The sequence below is a fragment of the Anser brachyrhynchus genome (genome assembly GCF_964034855.1).
Source record: "Anser brachyrhynchus genome assembly, chromosome: 1".
Lineage (NCBI taxonomy): Eukaryota > Metazoa > Chordata > Aves > Anseriformes > Anatidae > Anser > Anser brachyrhynchus.
In genome coordinates, this window is record NC_137694.1 from 103122960 (window position 1) to 103137804 (window position 14845).

General features: G+C 52.4%; 3 protein-coding genes across 5 annotated transcripts in view; 1 reads left to right on the forward strand and 2 right to left on the reverse strand.

Annotated features, from left to right (window-relative positions):
- PHB2 (prohibitin 2) overlaps positions 1–14845 on the reverse strand; it is a 171761-nt gene that overhangs the window by 61993 nt on the left and 94923 nt on the right. The window lies entirely within an intron of this gene.
- Positions 42–11666, forward strand: GNB3 (G protein subunit beta 3). 2 transcript variants are annotated; one of them, XM_080553941.1, is made up of 10 exons: positions 42–1702; positions 5876–5977; positions 6567–6605; positions 6773–6879; positions 6980–7043; positions 7160–7322; positions 7423–7489; positions 8489–8690; positions 9801–10017; positions 10861–11666. In XM_080553941.1, exons 2-10 carry the CDS (start codon positions 5921–5923, stop codon positions 10965–10967), a joined length of 1023 nt encoding a protein of 340 aa, XP_080410067.1. In that variant the 5' UTR covers positions 42–1702; positions 5876–5920; the 3' UTR covers positions 10968–11666. The 2 variants fall into 2 exon arrangements, with proteins under 2 accessions (XP_080410067.1, XP_080410066.1); XM_080553940.1 differs by having other exon boundaries at positions 42–5977.
- Positions 12113–14801, reverse strand: CDCA3 (cell division cycle associated 3). Its single transcript, XM_080553999.1, has 5 exons — positions 14647–14801; positions 14439–14568; positions 14161–14352; positions 12890–13011; positions 12113–12508 (listed from the first exon to the last, which is right to left on the reverse strand). Exons 1-5 carry the CDS (start codon positions 14758–14760, stop codon positions 12368–12370), a joined length of 699 nt encoding a protein of 232 aa, XP_080410125.1. The 5' UTR covers positions 14761–14801; the 3' UTR covers positions 12113–12367.

Below are 14845 nucleotides of genomic sequence, written 5' to 3' on the forward strand. Positions count from 1 at the left end.
CAAAGTTATTTGCCCAGATGCCAGATACTTCCAATAAGGGAGGGCAAGAAAGTCAGCTCTAGCTGCTGCCATGACTAACCCACTGGGAAGGGAGGGAAGTACCTTTAAGAAAAAGTACTGTACACTCACATTTCAAGGCCTCTTTTTTTTTTTTCTTCTCCATTCACCAAGTTGTCCCTGAAAGCAGAAGAGATATTTTGTTTATCATTTTCTATGCTGATATAAAGACAATCTGTTGTCACTGCCCAGGGGATTAGTGTCCAGAGATGGGATTATATTGTAGCCAAACAGGAATTGAATGAGGTGGATATGGGGCATCAAAAAGAGCAGTGACCCTTTTCCTGGGAAGCATCAGAGTTGTGAAACGGGCCTCGATGAGAGCTGTGCATGGAGACTGCAACCATGGTTTGGAAGGGAAGAACTGGAGAGTCAGGGCTGGTGGTGTAAGGTGTGTATGCAGGTGCTCCCCTCATTGCTGTCGGCTCAAGGCCCCTGCCCAGTGGAAGCTCTTGTGCTCAGCCCCATCTTCGTAATACTGGAGGAGCAGAACTGGAGCAGGGAAGCCTTTCCCCATTCTGAATCCTGGCATTCCTTAGCATGCAAGCTGGGGAAACCTGCATCAGCATCCTTTTTTTGCCTTATATCCTTCTCAAGACCCCAGAAAAAAGAAAATGTGACACATGCATTTCAAATTCCCCACTCCTAGCAGAAGGTCCTAGCACTCACAGGTCCCTCACGGTGATTTATATGGGGGTGCTGGATGACACCTGCTTGACAAGACCCCGTTGGAAGGGTGTGGGACCAGCATCCACAGCTCTGGTTCGCTCTGTCCAAAGGTGGCTCGGGTGATTAGAGTGATGGCCTCCTGACGTCAGATGAGATCCGTTAAAAGGTATTTATCTCAGGCTTGGGCCAAAGCTGCGGGAGAGATTAAAAGAGATTGAGGCCAAGATAATCCCCCTGCAGCATCCCACTAAAGTGGCTGCCAAAAGGCACGCCACCAAATCTTTTGCCGCCCCTGGCCCCTGCGCCCAGTTCTGTTTTCCCCATGCAGAGTTCAGCTGGCTGCCCAGAGAGGCTGTTTTCCCACGGGGAAAACGTTGTGGGTTTTCCTTTGGCAGAGCCACCATGGGTGACACTGTCCCCTCTTCTCATCTCGCCCAGGGCACAAGTGGCACACTGTCTCCAGGAAAAAGGCAATTTCTGTGGACCACGAGGTGCAGCAAGCCCTGCCCCAGGGGTTTATAATCCTAGATGGTTCTGGCTAATCTTTGCTTTATTAGTTTGCTGCTAATCTAAACAAAGGAAGTCAAACCTGCCCGTGATGATTTCTTCCCCTTCAGGAGCAGCGTGCTACTCTCTCTTTTCACCCCTCCCCATCCACCTGCTTTGCATTATGTCCCAATCCGATTTCCCCAAGTCTCTGGTGTCTGATTTAATTTGCCTGACGCTGCTCCTGGAATCAGCCCTCCCCCAGCCCCTCCCGTCCAGAGCCTTCCAGCTCCCCATGGGGAGATAAGTCCTGGGAGAGGCTGAGGAGCGGAGAGGGAGCCAGAGGCTCGCTGGCTGGACGGGCAGCGCTGACCGGGGACTGCAAGGGGACGAGGAGCTTCTGGCCAGCAGGGAGCTGTTCTCAGCGAGGGAGGCAGGCCGTGAGTCCCATCCCGGGGGGACTGAAACCCATCTCGTGCTGCAGAGCCCGGTAAGGATGCCACCTTGTAATCTGTGAGGTTGCTTTGGTGGATCTGGTACTTGGGACCCTAGGTTTCTTGGTCTGGTGCTGTGGCGGCTATTAGAGACTTTGTACGAGGACTGGTTCCACGTGCAGGCATCTGAAGATGAGGGAGGAAGAACATGGTGTAGAAGAAGCTGGGGCTAATGCTGAGGTATCTTTACAGCGACGGTAGGCTTCGCACTGGGATGGGGTCGCTCGTTCTCCCCTTGGCAGGTAAATTGCACCATCTTCCAGACTGGAAGAGGGGGTCAGCGCCTCCCCTGAGGGACCTGGCACTCGCCACCCACACGCAGTCCTGCGCGCCCGGTGGGCTCCTGCACGCACCTCTTTGCAGTCAGCTGCTTTTCTGGATGAAGAAGCAGCCCGCAGAAAGAGAGGAAGAGAGCAGGGTAATTTTACCCTGGCCTTTGATCTCCATGATAGGAGAAGGGGATCATCTCTGCATCCGGCTCTGCAAGGAGCCTAGGGTCACCAGGGCGAGCATGCAAGGCCAGCCAGGGGATTACACAGAGACCCAGGGATGCTGTCTGCTAATATTCAGTCTTCCCTTCTGCACCTTTCCCTTTTCTATTTACAGCCCTCTCCCAGCATCCCACAGAGAGACCGTTCCCTCCCTAGTGTGGGGGAATCTACCCAGAGGCTAGAAAATTAGGGGGTTCAGTTCCCCTTTCTTCCCACCCACTGCTTGCATCCCCCTTCCCAGGAGGAAGCGATGCAGGTGGCTCGGCAGGACGGTTCCCCAGCGTGCAGCACGGGCTCCTGCTCTAACTTTGTTCAAGGGACGTAGCTGCTGCCCTGCAAAGCCATGGTGAGGCAGAAAAAGGCAGGAGGAGGAAGAAGGTGGAGGAGTTTGGTCTGCTGTGAGCAGGCACCCAAAGGGCTCCGGATGGGTCTGGCTGCCCACAGAAGTGCTACAGCAGGTGCCTCCAGCAAGTTTGTCAGAAAAGGCAGGAGGGAAAAGAGCTCAGTGTCGTCATCGTGTTGGAGAGCAAAAGAAATGAAACTGCTCTTTCAAAGGTACCTAACAACTTGGTTTCCACTGCTGTCTGAAGGGCCATTACTTCCAGAAAGCACGCAGAGTGCACCATTTGGTAGTCTTTACCCATAAAAACAGTCTGGGCAGGTACCATGAGCTAAGCTGCAGGTCCACAGGCAACGTGCACCCCTGAAGTCCTGATTAGGGCAGCAACATGGCTTGGCCAGGCTCCAAACTCCATTCCACTTTCCGTGTTCCTGCTGGACTCCATTCCCCCATTTCCTGCCCTAAATTTACATGACAAGCTCCTCTCCTGCACACCTGCTGTGGTCCTCCTGGGAGGCAGCTGCACTCCGCTGGGGACTAGGTAGCTCACTCTGAACAAATTTCATTGGGACGTGATGGGTGGAAACGACAGGTAAAGCTGGAGCTATTATTATCGTTTGTCTGTGGCTCCTTGTCCTTCTGAGGCTGAGAACAATTCCCAACTTCATTTAGATTGTTCCCTCAAAGGGATTTAAAGGTTCGGACGGAGTCCTGACCCCGAGCTGCACCTTCTCTATATTTAGCCCTTTTTATCCGTCCTTCACATCATGCCCCTGCCCTTTGATCTTCCTGCCAGCAACGAAAGCCCCTCCTCTGGTCGTGAAACTTTGCGGGGAAGGTACCTGTGAGCTGGCTCGCCCGTGCTAGTGCCAGGGTCGAGAAAAAATACACGATGGAAAGGAAAGAGACTGTTTTTTTTTTTTAAAAAAAAAAACAAAAACAGGAGACATGCATGAGGGTCTGGGGACCCAGCAGGTGCTGGGGCACATGCATGCAGCCAGCTTCAGCTGGGGCAGGAACTGTAGGAGAATGGGAGGAAAGAGAACAAGGCTCCCATCTGTGTGCAGGTCTGGGCAAACAGAAACAGAAGTCCCCAAGAAGTCCAGAAGACTGGAAGGAGGGAGTGAGCAGGAAGAGGTGGCCCAGCAAGAAAAGGCATCCAACGCCGAGGGCTGCAGAGACATGGTGCTGGGGAGGTAGGATCAGTCCTGGGGAAAACAGACGGGAAGGTTTGCACCATAACGATAGAGCTGGTGTCCGCAGAGAGGCTGAAAGTCCAGGTTTGCCACTTGGTGTGCTGGAAGGCAGTGACCAGAGCTGGACACGGCGTCTGGAGTTCGTACACCGAAGCTGAGGGGCAAACACCACGTTATCTTGTGGAGCCTCCTACTGAAAGCTGCAAGGCCTTCTCCAGTATCCCCTCAGTCTGCCAGTTATCTGAGAGATGGAGTGAGGTGTCCAAACCCTTCCCAAAGAAGTGCATTCAGGGGGGTTTTGGGGGGCAGTGTTATTCATCCATGTCCAGCTTTGTCCCCTTCTGAGAGGAACCCCATCATCACCGTTGTGTCGAGACAAAAAGAAGGAAAAAACAGTGGAAAGGAGGCAGCTCAGGTGCTGATCTCTCCCTGTCCTTCAGCGTAGCTGAGGCTGGCAGCCCCAGGCCGTCTTTGTGGTACGTGCCTCCGGGCTCTGTCAGCGCAGCCCTGGGCCCCTCTCCTGCTCCCCCACCACATGCTGGAGCCAGCTGGCCACATCCAGTGCGGGGTAGGGAGCAGGAAAGGGGCAGCAGTGCTGTAACTCCAGTCAGGCGTGCAGGCAGCAGGTACAGTCCTTCTCCGCAAGGTATAATCTGAAATAGCCTCTCCCTGGGACAAATGCGTATTTTAGGGGGGCTGGGGGAGACAGCAAAGGGAGCAGCCTGACACAGAAGAAGCGAGGCCTTCAGGCAACAGGCCGGAGGGGATGGAGACAACGTGCCTCACAGGGAGTACAAGGAGAGAGTCTGCGGGTGCTGCTGGAGTCGTCTTGGCCCTAGGGCAAAGTGCCAGTTTTAATGATTAAAAACACCTGGAGCACATCTGGACACTCACGCCTACCCAGGAGAAAGAGTGAAATAATAAAGAGCATATTTGTCTACAAGAGAGAAGACTAGAATCACTGGTGAAGTTTTAAGTACACCTAACAGAAAAGAATGAGAGAACAAAACAGAAATGCTGTGTAATCATGTAGTCTTCCTGTATCGTGAATATGAATTACAGTCCTGGTTCGTTGCCTTCACTATGCAAGCACATCATCTGTGTTCTGTAAACAACTGAAAAGGGCTTAGAGAACAACAGAGGTGATGAGACGCAACAGCTCACATGGAAGGAATGACTAAGTGTGCTCTGCAGTCTGCAAAACAGATGTATGAAGAGGACTATGACAAAGATCTATAAAGTACTGTATGACACTGGGGTGAATAGAGACCAGTTACTTGCTAGTTCTTCCAACTTAAAAACTGAAAAATGCCAAGTGGGACTAGTGTCAGTTGGGAGTATCAGAACCAGGAACTTCAACACAGGGCATGCCACTAAGCTGTGGAAGTACTCACCGCTGTCAAAGTTTAGTATCACTGAGGATACTGAACTTTGGCAAGGGCACAAAAAGTTACTGGACAAAAGTGTAGAAGAAAAAATCCCCAACGACTTGCATACAGTAATGCTGCCTCTAGCTTTGGAAAACAGTGAAAATCTGGGGCTAGGAAAGTAGGAGAAATACCACTTTCTGTCTCTGTTATTCTTGGATCCTTCCCTAGGCATCCACTTTTTTTTTTCCTTTTTAATTGTAAACTAGAAGGGAACACTGACAGAGGAGCTCAACAGACCCCAGATTTCCATGATGGATAAAAGAACTGGTGATCTCTGCCTGTTAATGCTTTACCTACAACAAAGGATAGGAAATTGGTCCCACAGTCACTGGGCTCCTCTCAAGTTTCCTCCTCCTGGAGCTGATATGGACAACTTGGACATGGACAGGTAGAGGATTCACGGCTTTGTAAGCCCTTACGTGGAGATGTCATAAATAAAGAAACAAGAGGGCAAGTGCAGCAGAACCTCAGCAAGAGGTTCTGGAGTTCTTCAGTTTCCCAGTGTTCATGTAAGCAGGACACAACAGAAAACGGGCCTTTGATCAGGTCCATATGACCTTCCCAAATGCAAAGGGCTTTGACCAGATACAGCACAACATCCCATCATTCGACCAAGAAATGGTTGCTCAGGCCTTGTACGTTTCCATAACTGAGCAGTCATATAAATGCCCTTTTCTACCTCACACCTTTCTCCTTTGATTTGTCTTCCCAGATTCAAGGTTGTCCCACGTGGAAGAGTCACCTCTAGCTCAGAAAGATGGGGGAAATGGAACAGATGAAGCAGGAGGCTGAGCAGCTGAAGAAGCAGATTGCGGTAATGCTGGCAACAGTCATGAAACTGCTGGCAGTGTCTGTTCCTTATATCCAAGCCTCCAAGTTCCCCTCAGCCTCAACTTGGAGCTGAGCTTTCTCCTTGTACATCCTTGGGGCCCTCTGCAGTTCTGCACAGACCTTTAAGCGCTAATGGAGATCTTCATAGTACAGGGGGAAGAAGGGGAGAGGAAGGGAGAGACAAGGAGACACTATAAGGGTGAGAAGGAAGTGGACACGGGCATCATGTCTGCAGGGGAGCAAAGGCCGTAATTCATCCCCAGGCCTCCTCTGTCTGGGAGACAGTGGGCGTTCTGCCAGGCTGGAGGATCGGTGGAAAAATGTTGCACAGGGAACTGGGTGCTGAGCAGCTTTTGACTCACCTACCTATTGTTTGTTTGGTGCTGAGGAGCCCTGCTCACAGGCCAGGAGACCCCTTTGCTGGGCACGGTTTAAACCCTGCAAAACCACAGTTCCTACCTCTTGCAGCCCACACTTTAAATGAGCCTTTGGGAGATGTTTCTGAACGTTACTTGCTGTTGCCTTTACCACACAGCTTTTTCCTGTTTCACGCTCTGTTGTCTCTTCTCCAGGATGCCCGGAAAGCTTGTGCAGACACAACACTTGCTCAGGTAAGGTTCGGGGCTGTTTGGCAGGCGAGTCTGCATGAGGGCAGCTAGCACCGCTCCAGGGGGGACTCTCTCCAACCAGGAGGGAATCAGGAGGCAGGGATGTGGGGAGCAGTACAGCCCCAGTCAGCCCAAGATTAATTCTTTCCCTCCCCCTACTCTCTCCTCAGATCGTGGCCGGTGTGGAGGTTGTTGGTCGCATTCAGATGCGGACCCGAAGGACCCTGCGTGGGCACCTGGCCAAGATCTATGCCATGCACTGGTCGACGGACTCCAAGTGAGAGATGCTGCTGATCTGCTGAGTGCCCAGCACCACCTGGGAAAGAAGGCTCTGACAAGAAGAAATTTACTAACGTGATCTCGTTCCTCTCTCACAGACTCCTGGTCAGTGCCTCACAAGACGGGAAACTGATTGTGTGGGACACGTACACAACTAACAAGGTAGGTGTCGGGTGGATGCTGCGAACTGCAGTGGGTCCTCTCGGAGCTAGTGCCCTCGCCCTGCTCTCCCAAATCCTCTGCTGCCAGAGTCCAGACACTCTTTCTTGTCCTCCCAGGTTCACGCCATCCCTTTGCGTTCTTCCTGGGTTATGACCTGTGCCTATGCCCCCTCGGGCAATTTTGTGGCCTGCGGGGGTCTTGACAACATGTGCTCCATCTACAACCTCAAGACTCGTGAAGGCAATGTCAAAGTGAGCAGAGAGCTCTCAGCCCATACAGGTGGGTGTGCTGCCTCCTGCAGCCTGGCTGCCCTCTGCTTCCAAACCTCACTCTTTTAGCCCCGTCCTGTTTCTCACACTTGCTTGCTCCCACTTTCCAGGTTACCTCTCCTGCTGCCGATTTCTCGATGACAACAATATTGTGACTAGCTCTGGAGATACCACGTGGTGAGTGTTATCTTGTGTATCTTATTGACATGAGAAATCACACTGAAAACTCACGTTGGTCCCCCAGCATACTGCATTTTGGGAAAACTCCACCTCAGAGTGAAGTGTGACCTTAGGAGCAGACACTGTGCAGCTCCTCTGGCTCCAAGAGCTCAGGACGTGATGCCGTTTCACTCTGCAGCACCCTCCTTCCCATGAGATATAAGGATGAATTTTTTTACCTGGAGACCACACAAAGCAAATTAGGAAGCCAGATTGCTTGTGCCTCCCTTGGCAGGTGCTTCTTTTCCCTATGGAGGTCAGATCACGATGCAGGTGTCTACTGGTGAAGCAAGGACCATGTCCCCAGCTCTCACAAAGCACAGTGTTTATCCCAGGACAGAAAGCATTTTAAATTTGCATGGATCCTACGTTACATGGTCCATTTCTCAGATCCTATCCCTTACAAAAGGGACCTGTGCAGAGCCAGTGCCTGAATCCTTTGGTTCGTGGTTCTCAAGTATCTCTGTGTTGTGACTGAGCAGTTCTGAGTCTTTACTCACCCCCACCCCAACCCAACACCCGCTTTGGAAGAACCTCTTGAGTGAGGGTGAGTTGGAACGTGGCATTTCCATCAGAGACCAAAGCTACAAGGGATTCATTTGCCTGCCTGTAGTGCGTGAGCCCAGTGACCGTGTCCCATGCATCCTACAAGTGTGGCAGACTTTTTTTGGCTGTTTTTCTTTGGGTATCTCTTACATTCTCTCAGCATCCCCTTCAATTGTTGCAGTTATGGGAATACTGTCACACCACACACACCCTCAGCCTTAGTCTAACTCTGCTTCGGTTAAGGTATGAACAGCAACAGCTGTGAACATATTTCCTTCTGTACATTTTCATCCATCTTCCCATGTGGTAGCCAGGTCCACGACTTCCCTCCTTTTGTTTGTGAGTCGGACAATTCTTCATCCCAGCTAATAGAGTTGTCCTGGCTCTGAGAAGTTCTCTCCTCTGCCACAGTGCGCTCTGGGACATCGAGACAGGGCAGCAGAAGACGGTGTTCCTGGGCCACACTGGAGACTGCATGAGCTTGGCGGTCTCCCCGGACTTCAAGCTGTTCATCTCTGGGGCCTGCGATGCTACTGCCAAACTGTGGGACGTGCGGGAGGGCACCTGCCGTCAGACCTTCTCAGGGCACGAGTCTGATATCAACGCCATCTGTGTACGTATGCCATCTGCATGGTGGGAGGGGAAACAAAGAAAACGGAGGGTGGGCCAGCATGAAATCGTGTCTCAGGTCAAAGCTGAAAGAGGCTGTCACAGCGGTGTGGGGAAGAAGGGTCTCGGAATGCAGCCTGAAGCAGAGGGGCTGAGTTCACTGGTGTTTGGGGGCTGGTTCTTCCCAGGCACCGGGGCACCAAAGCATCTGCCATTCTCCAAACCCTGCCCGAACACAGCTGGTACACCATCGTTTGTGGAGCACAGCACAAGTGCTGACGCAGCTTTGCTGGTAACAGCTGTTGGAAACCACAGCTCAGGCATGACCTAGGAGCCCTGACACAAGACACAAGTGAGGTAGCAGGAATACCCAATTTAGCTGAGGGTCTCAGTCAGCTTCAGCTTGTAGAGGTGGTAACTTACCATCACAGGGAGATCTTCTGAAGAGGAAGCCTTCATGTGAGACAGCAGAGAGACCTGGGGGCAAGCATCCCCAAGGATTCAAATCAGAGCACTAGAGAGAGGTGGCAGGACAAGAAGTGTATCAGTTTAATCTCTTTCTGCTCATTAAATGAGTCTGCCAGCTTCCCGCAACGTACAGCTTTTCTCACTTGCCCCCTATGGCTATCCTGCCACTCACATGTTCTTCTGCCACACCTGCTCCTGAAGACTTTTTTCCCCCTCTGGGGACTGCGGGCAGGACACACCAAGGAACTGTGTATGCGGAGGCTGGGCCATGAGGTTCAGACAGCCCAGCGAGCCGGAGGCTCTCATAGCCCTGAAACTTGCCAGAGCCCATCTGAGGGATAATGGGTGGGTGCCTGCCAAGCCCCAAACTAGCAGATGGGGTTAAAAAGACAATAATCCTTCCCCACGCACTGGGACATTTTGTAACAGTTCTAGCCCCTTGACCATTGGCTCTCTTAATGTGGAAAGGGTCTACTCACTCTCAGGAGAAGCATCAGCTTCCAGCTTCAGGAGACTGAACTTTTAAGATCCATTGTCTTGTCTTACTGACAAGCCAGTCTGGCTTTCTGGTGGTTAGCAGAGGGACGGAGATGTTGAGGAAATCTGTAAGACAGAGAGGGATTAAAATACGGTGTGCTCTCCTCAGTTCTTCCCTAACGGTGAAGCCATCTGCACTGGCTCAGATGATGCCACCTGCCGCCTCTTCGACCTGCGGGCCGACCAGGAGCTCATAGTTTACTCTCACGAAAGCATCATCTGCGGAATCACGTCAGTCGCCTTCTCCCGCAGCGGGCGCCTCTTGCTTGCTGGATACGACGACTTCAACTGCAACATCTGGGACTCCCTGAAAGCAGAACGTGTGGGTGAGTGGCTCCTGGAGGCCCTTCTTTCATTCTCTGCAAGGTCTCCTAGCCCTTCCAAAGCAAGGAAAAGACCTGAAAAGGCCCTCATTTTTCTAAAAGGGACGCATCCTATACTAATCAAAGATCTGCAGTACGTCCTTGTGCTTAAAGAACACACCGTAAGTACTACAAACTATCTTAAGAATTGTTGGCTTTAAGATTAAGCAGGTCAAGCCTTTAAAAAACATGGCTTCAGAAAGGAAATTAGTATCAATATTCCTGTTAGCTAAACTACTCTCAAGCACCATTATTTCACACTTTCTCCTAGCTTCTGCTGTTTGCCTGTTCCAGCTGCTCACAGTGCCACTTGGTGGCCAGGCACCAAGCTGAGCATGGACCTGAGCTTCTGTCCATCAGCTGTGGATAGATATTCTGTGATGCTCATGCAAAAGGATACACCCAATTACCATTTTTCTTCCAGATGTGGCTCCTAGCCTCTGCAAATTTATACCACAGCCCACCTTTTGATCTGCAACTGCATTGCCATTTCTCAGTTTTGTAGGACTATTTGATAATAGCTCTAGGGTGAAGTACGTAGCAGCACTCTCTCTTGTGCTGAGGATTCAGCTAGCTGGACCAAGAACATTGCTCTTTGGTGAGATCCCAAAGTTGTACGCCATGCACAGATGTTCTTCTGCATGTTTGTTTATATTAGCCCTGTACAGATTGTTAGCCATGTTATGCAGGGACAGACAGCGTGATACACAGGGCAGTAGGTACACAGCCTGTGGTGAGCTCGGTCAAGCCCTTCACCTTTCCCAGCCCCATTTCTTCTGCTAATCTGTCTTCTTCCCCTCCTGTCAGGAATCCTGTCCGGCCACGACAACAGAGTGAGCTGCCTGGGGGTGACAGCGGATGGCATGGCTGTTGCCACTGGCTCCTGGGACAGCTTCCTCAAGATCTGGAACTGAGGATGACAGGAGAGAGGGAAAGAGCAGTGGAAGCACAGCCCATGGCAGAGAGCATCACCAGCCGAGCACAACAGAAACGCCTACTTGTCACTCCCGCTTGTCTCTACACACAGGTCACTTGTAGGGGTCTCCTAGAGTGAAAGGAAGAGAGATCAGGGGGTGGGGAAACAGGAGCACACACACACTGGCTCTTCTCTCCACTTCTAAACAAGCCCAGCAGTTTCTAGCCTCTTGTAGGCTTGGAGGCTGCAAAACACAACTATTCTTTACATCTCAGGACTTCACAATGCAGTTCAGATCCCGTGTCTTCCTTCAGAGACCTCTACCCACACTTGACACCCATCCCTCTGAGGACCCCTTATCCAACACCTCTGACTTAACTACACCTAGCTTCTCCATGTGGTTGTCATGTCCCTGCAGGCAGCCCCAGAGACACATGGGGTTGGAGATTTGTATCATGCAACCTCTACCAAAAAAGGTAGTAAAAATTGGGCTCATTTTCCAGTGGGAAAACTTAGCTCAAGTCCTATCTATGCATAAATGGGGGAAAGGGTAGCCCTCAGACCTGCCAGAACCAGGGAATGTTATTTACTCTTATTTATTGTTTGCTTCTTGCTGTTCCTTCTCTTTTTGGCTCATCCCTGTATTGTGTGGTGACCCTGTCTAACCAGTAGCCATCAGCCACTACTTCCAAGTCTGTTCTAGACCTTTGTAACCCAGGCAAATAAAGAAAGCTGACGTAAGCACCCCAGACTATGTTATTTCCAGGGTAGCAATGAGCTACTGCAAACAGAACTCTCCTCCTGTGAATACTGCCTACTGATCCTCTCCTGAGAGGATCTCATACACAGGCATTCTTCTGCCTCTAAGTCCCTGGGGAAGGCGTTCACCTATGCTCTGGCTGAGAACAGTCAATTAGTCCTGATGCTTGCAAGCTGTAGCTCCCCAGACCACTCTGTAGTACATGGACCATACCCTTCCCAGAAGTTTCAGCTCTACCCTGGTTGTTATGGACAGACAAAGCTGAGCATTAGAGCTAATGGAAGGCTGAACTATTAGTTCCTGAATCTTGGTCCGAGGATGACATGGTGCACCGGGAAAGCAGGGTGCTCCAAGTCTTCTATCAAGACAGACAGAGTCACAGCAAGGGTTTATAAATTTATTTGTTACAGGCAAGAACTGTACAGTCAATACAGCCAACATACAGAGAGCCAAAGCTTGTACTGTACATAGCACATGCAAAGCTATGACAGAAGGCTCTTTCCCTTCCCCCTCCACCCCCAACACAGAGAGGTAAAAAGTGACAAGTCTGGAGTTCCAGTCTACTGCAGGATTCCTCACCCAGGAAGATTCTCAAAGCACAGAAGCAAATTACAGCAAGATCCTGGGAAAGGAAGTCTCTAGTTCTCCACGAAAGGACACTGTTGGTTCTCTTTGTTCAAGTCGCTCCAAGGACAGTTCCCAGCTTTGAGGTTCCTGCTCAGATCTGCTGCCGCTGTTTCCTTCTCCCCAAGGTTCTCTCCCAACACATGCCTATTAACCTAGAGAAGGGAGAAAGTAAACAATGTGAAACACAATGGAAGGTTAGTAAGTTCTCAGTAAAACACAATCCATTTTCAGGACATTCAGCTTAGTCTGACAATGCCAGTCACTCCAGTATTTGAGAGTGATGGACTTTTTACTAGAGCATAATAAGAAAAAGGATGCACTGAAAGGGGTAATATTGTGGTAAAGTAGAAGATACAGACATGAACAAGTTTCTGAAGGGATCTAGGGACAAGATTGCCCCACAGAAAAATACGTGAAAAGTCACCAGGTTCTATGGGCACAGGAGGCCACAGCTCCAGCCTAGAGCCATACGGACATTTAAGGAATTATTTCAGCCCATTCTCCCTCCCACAGTATGAGGCATTAGGCTTTACCTGGCGAGGGGCAGAAGCACTGGGGGAATTATCATCTTGTAGGACACTGAAGGGAGATCGGCCATTTCCTCCAGATGTTACCATGATTTTGTTGCCAGCCTTACGTCTTGCATACTTGCTTCCTAGTGATAGAAGGAAACAAGTCAGCATGTCACAATAAAGCTGTTGGGTCCTGGATTTTAAGTGCCTCCTGACATATACAATCTAGTCTGCTTGCTTCCACAAAGAATGTTATCCAAGAAGTAAAAAGATCAGAACGAGATAAAGGCTGAGGGATCTCTGGAGGTGACATTAGGAGACATTTCTTCTCAGAAAGTCATCCAGCATTGAAACAGGTGGCCCAGGGAAGTGGTAGTCACCATCTCTGGGGGTGTTCAAGGAAAGGTTGGACCTGGTACTGAGGGACGTGGTTTAGTGGGTGATATTGGTGCTCGGGGGATGGCTGGACCAGATGCTCTTGAAGGTCTTTTCCAACCTTAATGACTATCTGGTCCAGCCCTCCTGCTCAAGCATTACCACCTAGAACAGGTTGCCCAGGACCATGCCCAGGCAGCTTTTGAAGATCTCAAAGGAGGGAGCCTCAGCAGTCTCACCAGGTAACCTGTTCCAGTGACAGAACCTCTTGTGTTTCAGTCTGTGCCCATTGCCTCTTATCCTTGCACTGAGCACCAGTGAAAAGAGCCTGGCTTCACCCTCTTTACACCCTCCCCTCACATATCAATTAAGATCCCTGAGCATTCCCTGCTCCGCACAGAAGAGCCCCAGCACTCTCAGACATTGCTCATATGAGATGCTCAGCAGCTTTCTGAAGCATGATCTACGTTAAAGAGACAGTCATAACACTTGGATGCGTTTCCCATCTTCTATCCCCAGCAAATCCACAAGGAGAATCTGCAAGGTCCCCTTGAATAAATCTCGAAAACTGCAAGCCTGCCTCAGACAGGGGAAGAGCACTCCTGTACATTTATATTTTAATTTTGACTGCAGACTAAGGACGTAACTTTTCAATTCCCGATAGAAGCCAGCGAGGTAAGAGAACAATTCCCAGAGGAGCCTCCGGCCTACCAGTTACAGAGCGGTAAGGACAGGCTGCTCGAGGAGGTTGGAGGCTGCTGAGCTGGAAGGAAGGGACAAAGGCCAAGCGTCTGCAAGGAAGCCAGCCCTGCGCGTGCTGCAGGAGATGCGCAGGGCCCTGACCCCCTCGCACCACCAGCCCCACCCGCTCCCCCCCGCAGCCCAGGGGACACCGGCACCCCCCGCCCCGCACTTACCCGCGGCCGGAGCCGTCCCGGCGGGGCGTGGGGCCCGCGGGGTGGCCTCGCAGCACCCTCCGGGCGATGGGGGCCGCTCCGCCTCTCTCCCGGGGGCTGCTGCCGGCTCCTGGCGGGTCCGGGCGGCTGCCGGCGGCTCGGTCTGGACGCCGAAGGCCTCGCTGAGCTGCTTCACCAGGCGCTCCACGCTGTCTGCGCGGGGGGAGGCGGCGGTCAGAGCCCCGCCGGGGCGCCCCCGGTGCTGGGGGCGCTGCCCCGCGGCGCGCGGCCGCACTCACCGCTCAGCGCGTCCTTCATGGGCGTGCGCGAGATGCCGGGCGTCGGCGAGCGGGGGTCCGCGGCCGGGCCGGCCGCCTCCGCTGCGGGGCCGGGCTGGGGGCTGCCGCCGGCGGGGGGGGAGCTCAGCACCTGCGGGGGGAAGCAGCGGGCGCTGAGGCGGGGCCGGCAGCGCGGGGCGGCGCGGGGAGGAGGGGAGCGGGGCCGTACCTCGATGGGGGTGCGCAGGATGCCGGCGCTGGGGGAGCGCGGGTCGCGGACGTGCTCGGGGCGCCGGCCACGGGGCGGCGCGGGGGTGGCGGGGGCGCTGCCGGAGGCGCCCATGGCGGCCCCGCGCTGCCGCCGCCCGCCGCCGCCGCCGCGATTCAAATCTCCCGCGCGCCGCCCGCCGCGCCGCCCCATTGGCCCG

Coding starts and splice junctions, on each gene's coding strand:
- GNB3 (XM_080553940.1), top strand. CDS start 5,921: ATGGGGGAAATGGAACAGATGAAGCAGGAGGCTGAGCAGCTGAAGAAG. Junction 7,044..7,159: donor ACACGTACACAACTAACAAG/GTAGGTGTCGGG, acceptor TTGTCCTCCCAG/GTTCACGCCATCCCTTTGCG. Junction 7,490..8,488: donor AGCTCTGGAGATACCACGTG/GTGAGTGTTATC, acceptor CCTCTGCCACAG/TGCGCTCTGGGACATCGAGA.
- CDCA3 (XM_080553999.1), bottom strand. CDS start 14,760: ATGGGCGCCTCCGGCAGCGCCCCCGCCACCCCCGCGCCGCCCCGTGGC. Junction 14,569..14,646: donor TCCTGCGCACCCCCATCGAG/GTACGGCCCCGC, acceptor TTCCCCCCGCAG/GTGCTGAGCTCCCCCCCCGC. Junction 12,509..12,889: donor GTGCTTCTGCCCCTCGCCAG/GTAAAGCCTAAT, acceptor TCCCTTCTCTAG/GTTAATAGGCATGTGTTGGG.